This window comes from Oryzias melastigma, unplaced genomic scaffold (assembly GCF_002922805.2).
Source record: "Oryzias melastigma strain HK-1 unplaced genomic scaffold, ASM292280v2 sc00350, whole genome shotgun sequence".
NCBI lineage: Eukaryota > Metazoa > Chordata > Actinopteri > Beloniformes > Adrianichthyidae > Oryzias > Oryzias melastigma.
In genome coordinates this window covers 36,740-48,059 of record NW_023416948.1, presented here as the reverse complement: position 1 = coordinate 48,059, position 11,320 = coordinate 36,740, and the positions used below count along the sequence as shown (strand labels likewise).

Here is an 11,320-nt window from a genome sequence, read left to right as displayed (position 1 = left end):
TTTAAAACGCCAACAAATCTCTTTATAAGTAAGAATACATTGACCTCTAAGAGATAAGACGCAGAATGCCGACTTCAAAAGGTGCAAAGAGAGGATTAGATATGTCGAAATCCAAGCTAGCATCTGGAGAGGCTATCGAAGCTACCGCTACCTCAGGCAGCATACTTGTGGACAACTGCCACAACTACGCTGCGTCCCAGTCAACGGTCGCTCCAAATGTAGAAGATATGGATGACTTTCCATCACTCCCTGCTACACCTCTCAAATCTCCAGCGTCAAAAAAAGTGATGTATGACTAGTAGCCATGATTCACCCACTTCAAACGAGATCATATCCCATCTTTCAGCATTGATAAACAGAAGATCGGACAGTCTGGAAATCATGGTGAAAGAGAATTCAAGTATGGTGAAAGAAAATGCTCTGAAGATTGAAGGTCTCAAGAAAACAATTGACTTTGTGCATGCTGAAATGAAAGATGCAAAGAAAAAAGTGAATGACCTTGAAAGAAAAGTAAAAAGAGAGGAAGACCGACTGGATAACCACCAGCTGAGACTGTCTGATCTGGAAAGATATTCCAGAAGATGGAACCTCAAGCTACACGGTGCCATGGAAACGGAGAAAGAAGACACACGAAGAAAGGTGATAGAAATTTGCCAATCTGTTTTACCTGAACAGAAGGAGAAGCTACCTGACGTCATCGACACCGTGCATCGACTGGGGCCCAGGAAGCAAGGCAACGCCAAACCGAGAAGCATCATTATTCAGTTCACCTCACGCGTCTCCAGGGATGCTGTTTGGAAAGCAGCCAAAACATCCTCTTACCTGCGAGAGAATCACTTGAAATTCGCTGAGGATTTATCTCAGGAAGACAGAAGTCGTCGTGCCAAACTGTGGCTCTTAATAGACAAAGCACGCAAGGAGGGGAAGCCGGCATACTTCATCGGAGCCCGTGGCTTCATCAATGGAACAGAAGTGCTCCCTCCTCCATAGAAACGCTCATCCTACGTCTGACTGCTTCGGTGAGACTATAAACACTATTCCTTGATTACAAATTTGGTTGATGTTTACTGTTCATACTTTTACATCATTTTCTGGTTAGGGCTATAACCTTATTTTAAACCTTAATTTGTAAGAAAAAAAAAAAAAACTTATAGCCCTTTTGTTATTTTGGTTGCACATTTTCTTTTTTTTTATTTAATTTTATTTTTTTTACACCAAAACGGGTTGGATGCTATTTTATTTTTATTTAATTAGTCAGGATTATTACATTCTTTTTTTGTATGAACCGTGCAGCGCTCGGTCCCCTTCTCTTCTGTAAATTTATTCTTTCACAAAAAGAAAAAAGACTTTACAGATTGATATATATTTTTTTCATTTCTTTGTTAGATCAGTTAATTAAACGTGTCTTTTTCACTTGTTTCTCTCGATGCCAGGGGACTAAGGCAAACATGCAAGCGCAAAGCTCTATTTTTATTTCTTAAACAATTTAAAACAAAGTTCTGTTTTTTGCAAGAGAGTCATTCCACATCTACTGATGCAAATTTTTGGAAATCACAATGGGGCAACGATATTTGGTTATCTCATGGTTCTGAACATTCATCTGGTGTCACCACACTTAAGATCAACTTTTCTGGTTATATATTAGACTCTGAATGTGACACTCTTGGCCACTACATCTGTATGGCAGTTAAAAATGATAATTACAATTTTATCATTGTTAATATATATGATTACAACAATAAAACTGAAAATGACAAACTACTGGACTCCTTAGAAGAAAAAATAAGCTTATAGTTGTCCAGATACCCAAACTCCATACTCTTTGTTGGGTGGACTTTAACATTGCAATCAATAATACACTTGATAGATGGCCTCCAAGACGGGAAACTTCATATAGCACCAATCTCAAAAGATTTATGAATAAGTTCAATATTGTGGGTGTTTGGAGAGAGACATTTCCCAATGACAAACATTTCACCTGGAGTAACAAAACTGGTTCAAAGCAATCTCGCATTGATTTCTGGCTTGTTTCAAGCTGTATAAATAAAGATAACATCACTGTGAATATTTTGCCAACCCCTCTGACGGATCATAGAGCTATTTATATTAACATCCAAATTATTACTCCTGACAGTACTACTCGTAAATTCAATTACTGGAAGCTAAATAATTCTTTACTGAGGCATGAAGAAGTCAAAATTGAAATTACAAAATTGATTAATTTTTATTGGAATAAGGCCAATAAAGAAAAATCTTTTTGCACCAATTGGGAACTTTTTAAATTTGAAACTTGTAAATTCTTAAGAAAATATGGAAGTCAAAATGCCAAATTAAGGAAAGCTGAAGAGGAAGAAGTGGTAAGCAAAATTATGTCTTATTATCAAAAAAGACCAGAAGAGGTTGAGGAGGAGGATAAATTAACTTTAATTGACCTTCAAAACAAACTAGACCAAATATATCAACACAAAGCTGAAGGTGCCTTTGTTAGATCCAGGAAAAAATGGCTGGAGGAGGGAGAGCAAAACTCTGCCTACTTCTTTAGACATGAAAAAAACAGATCAACAAACAACTTTATTAACAGCTTAAATATTAATGGCACTATTTCCAACAATCCGAAACATCTTTCAAAGTTCTGTGCTAATTTCTATTCTAATCTATACAGCTCAAGATACAATGAGGACATTTCTTCCTTATTTTTTAACAATATTCAAAACGTCAATACTATTGATGAGGAGGACAGGAGTCAGTGCGACAGCCCTCTAACTCTGGAGGAAGTACTTTACCCCATCTTCGCGCTGAAGGCCAACAAATCTCCCAGCACAGATAGTTTATCTGCAGAATTTTACCAGGCATTCTCTAATAATTTAGCTCCGTTCCTACAACAAACATTTTTAGAAAGTATAGAAAAAAATGCTCTCCCCTCAACACTTTCTCAAGGTCTAATAGGGCTGGGCGATATGGGAATTTTCATATTGCGATATCGCTTTTTTCATTTTGTGCGATAACGATATTAAAAACGATATCAATCAAATAATCAAAGTAATCTTTATTGCAGAGATTTACGACTTCAGATTTTTACACCTTAACTTTGCCCCCCCCATTAAATCTTAGTTAGTTCAAATTAAACTTTCATTATTTTTTGTATTAACTGTAGTTTTAAAACTAACTGTGAGGAACATTTAAATATTTCTAATAAATATTGTACATATACATAATGTACACAACAGTTAAACCATAACGGTGGTATGTTTTCAATAGGCTGTAGAGAATTTCTGATTTAATTTAATCTGACTGCAGCACATAGACGTTTCTTTTAAATTAAAATTAAGTCTTAAAAACATTGTTTTAAAGCAGCAAATATATTGCAGTTATTTTTATATCATTTTCTAATTTCTTCTGAACAGAAACTATAGGTACTGCTGTGCAGCAGAAGATAATAAAAATGTCAACTTAAAATAAACAGTTCTGATAATAGATTTAATCATCATTTGACTCAGTCATCTGACATGTGTACATGTTGGAGGATTGATCAAACACATAAGATCTCTTCATTTAGTGTCATGTCAGGAGTCGTTAAAAACAAGTTTATTTTACTATTATTAGATCACCTCATTAAGTAATGAACATAAACGGAACAAATGTAACTAAGAAATTCATTATTGATGCACAATGAAACAACAAATTATTCTAATTCGAGGCTCTATACAAAAGCTTTTGGTTAATATTTTAACAAAACCTTCAAACTCTAAACTCCACAGCCACAATCGAGTCTCCGCCCCCCTGCGCGCGGCTGTTACTAGCATGCACAGTCTCTCCTTCTCTTTCAGCCCCGCGTGACACGTAACGCGCGGCAATAGACAGACTGTCTCCTTTTTTCTGTTTTCATGGAGGTTCTCCTCTAAATCAGGTGTTTAAACTCCTGATTTTAAAGCGTGTCTTCTCTCCCTCGCACTCTGTGGGTCTGTCGGTAACAAACAGCTGCGGAGGAATAATCCGGTCGGACCGAACCATTTTCAGTTTAGAGGAGGGGGGTCCGGTGACGACGTTTCCAAAACAAAATATTTAAACATCGTTACCTTGACATTAAAAATAAAAGTATTTGCGATTATATATTGGTTATTGGTTTACTGAAATAATGTTTTCTGTTGTGTCCTTTTGTCATCATTCGGGGCCTCCGTCCCCCGCCCCCCTCTCAGTCTGGGCTCCTAGAATCAGACACTCCGTAAGAAGAAGAAGAAGCGCGGCTCTTCCGGGGGTTTCTCCCGTGTTATTTAACACGAAAGTTTATCGCAATAGACTCATTTCACTATCGAAAAAAAGTAATATCGCGATAACGATAATTATTGTTTTATCGCCCAGCCCTAAGGTCTAATAACTCTCATTCTAAAACCAAATAAAGACATACTTTTAATTGACAACTGGAGACCTACCTGCTTGCTTAATTGTGATTATAAAATTATGGCTTTAATATTTGCTAATAGAATCAAAAAAGTTTTAGATTCAATCATTGATGAAACGCAGTCAGGTTTCATGAAAAATAGGCATATCTCTAATAATATAATAAGATTGGTACTAGATCTACTTGATTAATCTGATTTGGTGCCTGATGACAGCTTTATTCTTTTCCTAGACTTCTATAAAGCATTCGACACAATTGAACACCAATTTATTTTCAACTCATTAGAATTATTTGGCTTTGGAGATTTTTTTCTGTAATGCTGTTAGAACTTTATATTCCAACGGTAACAGCTCTATTAAAATGAGACATGGCTCCACCCCTAGATTTGACTTAAAACGAGGCATTCGCCAAGGTTGCCCAATCTCATCATATCTGTTTCTACTCTGCACCCAAATCCTTACAAACCACATTTGTTCTAGTAATGTGCAGGGCATTACCATAGCTGGCAAAGAGCTCATCATTAGCCAATTGGCTGATGACAGTACACTCTTTTTAAAAAACTCAAGCCAGATTCCTCTAATCTTAGACGTAATTAATATTTTTTCTCAAACTTCTGGTTTAACATTAAACTTAAAAAAAATGTAAATTACTAGCTATTAAAGACTGCTCAGTTGATGTTATCTGCACGATCCCTGTTAAACAAGAAATTAAGTACTTGGGTATTTTAATTAATAAAAAATCAAAAACAAAGATGTTCATCTAACTTTACTCCAATCATAAAAAAACCCAAAAAGAAGCTTAATCAATGGCTACAAAGGGACTTATCGTTAAGAGGTAGAGTACTGCTAACCAAAGCAGAAGGAATCTCCCGTCTAACTTATGCTGCCATCTGTTTACACCTTGACAACAACATTTGTAAAGAAATTGATCACACACTTCTTAATTTTATCTGGAAAAATCGAACACATTACATAAGAAAATCTGTCATTATGAATGACTATGAATCAGGTGGACTTAATTTTCTAGACTTCTCTTATGGGCGTGCTACTAATATAAAAATACGCAGATTATTTCAAAAGACTAATACCTCTCCCCCATATATTTTAAATTATTGGAATCAATTTGTTCCAGATATCAACTGAAAAACAGTTTGGACGATCCCTCATAAGTATTTAATAATAAATAAGGTAAAAGAAGTATCCTTTAAAATTCTCCATAAAATTTACCCTGCCAAACATTACATGATAAAATTTAAGAAAGATATTAATACTGAAAGTAGTTTGTGTGGAGCTCACCCAGAATCAGTAACTCATCTTTTCTGGCACTGTTTATCTACACAGAGATTTTGGAAGGAATTCAGTAGATTCATTATTATTCATGTCTTCAAAGATTTCTCCCTGAAATGGGAAAATGTGTTACTTTGTTTTTTCAGGACCTCAAAAAAGCAAAAGGCTTTTTTTTTATCATTAATTTATTAATTCTTCTGGCAAAATTCTACATACATAAATATAAATTTACTAATAAAACACAATACTTCCCACAATTCATTAAAGATGTATCTTTTTATATAAAATCAATATACTTTTCCTCCAACAAAAAGGCTCTCAGACTATTGAAATCTGTAACATTCTGCAAATATTTAATGAATCGACTCCCCTGGCTGTTTAACATTATCTGTGTTGCATACTGATTGTATGTTGTATACTGCATTGATTGTTCTTCATGTTGTATACTTGCATTTTGTTCAATAAAGAAAAAAAAATAGTCTATGGTTGTAATGTAAATGTATGCAAGTTCCGGCGTCTACCGGAAATTTCACCCACAATTCACGCAAAGGCTCATGGGGGCTAGGAATAACGTGGATAAAAAGTTGGCAGCTCTGTAATTGATTTTCTTTTTGAGAGATGACATTAGTTTATTAGTTTATTGAATAGTTATTTGTTGAATAATTATTAATTAATTATTTAATAATTATTACAGTTATAATTTGTACATTTGTATGATGTTCAATAAAGTTCTTTTAAAAAAAAGGAGCTCTATGTTCTCAAGGACCCACAACTCTGCATGACACCGTTGAAGGTCCCGGTCTGTCTCACCTGCTTTGCCGTTTTTCAGCTTCTCCCAGCGGCTGCCGGAGAGCCTTGCGGCGGCGGCGGCGGCGGCGGCTGTGTCTGCCGCGGTGCTCAGCGCTCTCCACGCTGCTCTCGACATGTTAGTAAAGCCTTCAGCTAGCATCGACCGACCGACTTGTCAATTGTCACCGCCAGACCCGGAAGCAAGACCGGTACCCCGCATGCGCGGAAGACGTCACTTCCGCTAAAGCGGTTTACGATAGATACTTTTTTTCTGTTCCTGGCTGTCTTATTAGTACAGGATTTATTATTATTGATATGTGACTCGAAATGTTGGTTATGCAAAAAATATTAACACATCTCTCAATCTTTATGAAAAATAAAAAACTGAAAGATCAAGACTGTCTAATACCTTACTGCGCATGTGTGAAGCTGGCCTTTCCCTGGCCAGGGAAAGGTTACACCTTTCCTACAGACATGTGCATGTCTTTCCTTCGTCTTTTATCATATTTTCCTGTGGGTAATTCCCCATTATGTAATTATTGTCTGATTGCTGAAAGCAATCAGAGTATGTTGTTGTAATTCTTTATTATATGTTATTATTATTATTATTATTATTATTATTATTATTATTATTATTATTATTATATTTTATTCCGTCAAAATTTTAAAGTGCTTCTAGTCCTAGAGTTTTAAAGATATTAAAATGATTCCAAAAGTTGTTTGTAAAGCTCCTTTGGGAGCTCCCAAAGGAGCTCGTAGTGATTGGAGTTATGAATGATTTTATATTAATATTTTATGATTTTTTTTTTTGTATGGGAAGTCAATGAGAAAAATTTTTGAAAGCTTATATCTCACAAAATACTAAAGATATTCGTACAAGACTTTCTGACATATAAGTTCCCCAAAAGTTCTATAAGCTTTAAAAACTTTGGTACAATAGCGCCACCATGTGGTCAATGGTAGTACAAAACGCGTAATAGGTTGGCATTTGCATGCCGTATGATGAAAAAACTTTCTGTCTTTTCCCAGAGATTCCTTGGATGCTAAAAAAAAAAAAAGTTGCCAAGGCCCCCCACTTCCATCTACGTAGATTTTTCACAAATTTTTCATAAAACACGTTTTTGGGTCCCTATTCAACATAGTTTCACCAAACTTTATGAAATTTGGTATATACCCTATTTGAATTACCGCAGGTCTAATGGTACCACTCATTTTGCGGTATCATTTTTTCGTAAAAAACGTTATGCTAACGAGGTGGGTGTGGTCCGTGATTTTAAAACGCTCTAAATCTTACACAGAGTGTCACAACTTTACAAAATTTAAAAGATAGGTTCATCTTAGAGAGATAAAGAATTCTGAAAAGAATTATGAAAATATTTCAATAGGTGGCGCTACAATTAAGGCAAATGTGTTTAAGCTTAAATCTATGTAAGTACTTAACCTAGCTCAATGAAATTCACTATATAGGTTATATGAGGGCTCTTGTATAACATACTAGAAAAGTAGCTCTGCGGCGCCACCTATAGGTGACTTAACAGGGATTAGCTAACTTTGGAGTAGTCCTTGTATCTTCTAAGTAATTGCAGATATCAACATGCAACCACTTGTAGTTTGTTAAGTTGTCCAAAGAGATGCTTGGTTTAAAACTTTTTACTGTTTGATGTCATAGTTGATTTTATATGAATTGTTCTATATCTATATATATTTTTTGTACTCAAAATACCATACACACTTTTGAGTCCCTATATCTTGCAAAGTATTAGGCCTACTGGTATGAAACTTTGTAAGTAGATACTTCAAAGCAATCTATGTGAGCTCTATCAATGCTGGCTCTATTGCGCCACCAGGTGGTCAGTTGTAGCACAAAAGTGTTTCGACCTTATACTCCAAGTGCATTTGTCTTAAGCACTAGCTTTTACTACTTTATGATTTATTAGATACTAAAGTAATAGTGAATATTCACCAGCAATCTCTATTGCGTAAGAATTTTTTGCAAGTTATGATAATTTGCAAAACGCTTTTTTGACTCCCTATGTCATATACTTTGACTAATCTTTGCAATGTTCTCCACATACCCTATTTGGACCACCACAAATCCAGTGGCAATATCCGTTTTGCATAGTTCTGTACTGTTTTTGCGAAAAAAGGTTATGCAAATTAGACAGGAGAGACTGTAATGTTTGCAATGCAGCAGCTCCTTAAGAGTTTCACATAACTTCACCAAATTTTCAAGACTGCTTCCACAATCTAAGATAAGTCAGTGCAACAACTTTGACGACAATATTCCCGTAGGTGACACTACAATCTATTCCAAGTGTTTTGTGTAATATCTCCAAAAGTAATTGAGCTACATGGATAAAACTTGGTGTTAAGGTCGTACAGAAGGTCTTTCACACTTGCAGCTGTGAAATGCTTCAAAGCGCTATTGCTTTCAGCAATCAGACGCAATTTCTTCAAGGAATTGTAAATCTAGTTTATTTTGTAAAGTAACAGCGAGTTATAATAAATTGTGTTTTTGCTTTGATTCACTGGTATTAGAGCATGAAAAATTATTATGTTTTGTTATATACAAAAAAGCATTCAAAAGAGAAATAAAATGTATAATAAAAAATGTTGATGAACTTTCTCAATTGAAAATAGAAATAAGACCTGAAAATGTCTTGAAATAACTGACTTGTTTATAATTGCAGTTGTTCAATTTCAATTTGCTGAACTTATCTCAAATAAAAACACTATTCTGATGTCAACCATTTGCTAATTGGATATTTAAGTACACTCATTCAAGTAAAGGCAGTCAACGCCATGTTTTTATTTCAACAAGTTTACTGTAACAATGTAGAACACAACAAACAACCAAAAGGGCAGAAGAAAATGAACAAAAAATGTAAAATACCCATCAAAATTATTATATTTACACAAGAGCATAGAATATATATATTACAAAATATTATGTGGCAATAAAAATATCAATAATAACAACAATTTTATTACTGCTGCTAACAATAATGATACAATAGTAATAACTGTAATAGAAAAAACAACAATGATACAATAATCATAACTATAATAACAAGAACTTTGATTAATTTTATTTATTTGACCAGGTGGAAAAAATATTGAGATCTGATCTCTTTTACAAGGGTGACCTGGCCAAGTGGTCAGCAGCACACATTCCAAAAATATAGTTACAGTATAAGCAAAACAATAAAATTGTAATATGTACAAGGTTTAAAATTAGAGTTAAAACAAAGTGACAGGCCAGAATAGACAATTTGAAAGTGCAAAAGTTGAGTAGCTTTACATTGGATAGAGTACAGTAGTTATACAGTGCAAATGAATTAAAAAATAAGTTAGACACAAGAGCATTGAATTATGAAGTTTTCTCTATGTTTAAAAGAATGGAGCTGAATGATCTAAATTAAGCCAGTTTGGAGTTTGAAGAGGCGGCAGAGAAGCTGAATGCTTGTTTCCCAAATTTGGTTTGAGCACTGTGAACATTGAGATGAAAGATATCACAGGAACGTAGTACACATTGACTGGCAGTTGTTTGAAGAAGGGAGCTCAGATATGCAGATATGATACAATAATAACAACTATAATAATAATAATAATGATAACAATAATAAACTAATAACTACTAATTTGTTTGCAGTAGTGGCTGCAGTAGTGGTTGCTATTGTAACTGGCGGCGCGTCCACACGCAGCGGCTCCTCTTTCTCCCATTTTCGTGTTTTTTTGCGTCCTGTTTGTGCTTTTTTTTCGCTTTGTCATATCTGGTGCTGACCAAATGCGAGGATACACCCGCGAGGTTCTGCTCGCCATTGGCGGAACTACGGCTTTGAACCATACTCCGGAGAACGATCTAGTCAAGCTACGTTACAACGGTTTGCTCCAGAGGTCCGTTTAAGCACCGACCCCCACTCCAGCAGCCAGGCCAGAGTGGAGGCGCCACAAGTGGCTGCTGAGGAAACAAAAGAGGGGAAAGCGTGGAGGCATCTGAGCCAGGCTAGCGGCCAGCCCTCACCGGCCTGCTATCTCGACCATAACGCTGGCCAACCTGCGCTCTCTGGACAATAAAATTGACTACGTCCGCCTTCTCCGCATGTCGTCCAAGACCGCGAGTGAGTGCTGCGTCTACGTTTTTGTGGAAACATGGCTAACAGACAGCGTCCCGGACTGTGCTATTCAGCTAGCGGGACTAACATGCTACCTGGCCGACAGGACGCTCGTCGAGGGGAGGAAATCCCGCAGCAGTGGACTGTGTGTTTACATCAGGAATGCCTGGTGCCGGAATGCTGCTGTGGTTTACAAACACTGCTCTCCACTGGCGGAGTTTATGATCATTAAATGTCGGCCATTCTACCCGCCGAGGGAATTTAACTCCGTACTGCTGGTACCAGAGGTGGGGACTCGAGTCACATGACTTGGACTCGAGTCAGACTCGAGTCATGAATTTGACGACTTTAGACTCGACTTGGACTTTCCTACCTCTGACTCGTGACTTGACTCGGACTTTGATGTACATAACTTGTGACTTGACTCGGACTTTAGCCCTCTGACTCGGAAAGACTTGCTATTTTTCCCCTAAATCCACGGATTATAAAGTATATTATAAAGTATATCGACAAAAAGCCGCGCGCCACGGTCCTCTGTCTGTGTATGTGTACATTCGTGTTTCGGCCCAACATCCAATCAAATTAGAGTCATGTTTGATTGATGTGACAGCCCAACCAATCAAATTGCAGAAAAACAAAGCCTCGCCTCCCCTTTAAAAGCGCGAGTTCCTGTTTGCCGGTGTTATTAGTTCTGGCATAAAAGTTTATAGATCGTCAACAACAAACGGTTT

The 11,320-nt window shown here is 36.3% G+C and overlaps 1 protein-coding gene across 1 annotated transcript in view; it reads right to left on the bottom strand.

Annotated features, from left to right (window-relative positions):
- Positions 1-6,704, bottom strand: part of timm29 (translocase of inner mitochondrial membrane 29) — a 30,619-nt gene extending 23,915 nt beyond the window's left edge. The window contains exon 1 of the mRNA XM_024265346.2: positions 6,496-6,704. Within this exon, the coding sequence (XP_024121114.1) occupies positions 6,496-6,634 (139 nt within the window). The 5' untranslated portion in view covers positions 6,635-6,704. The remainder of the gene's footprint in view (positions 1-6,495) is intronic.
- Between the last annotated feature and the right edge of the window lie 4,616 nt (positions 6,705-11,320).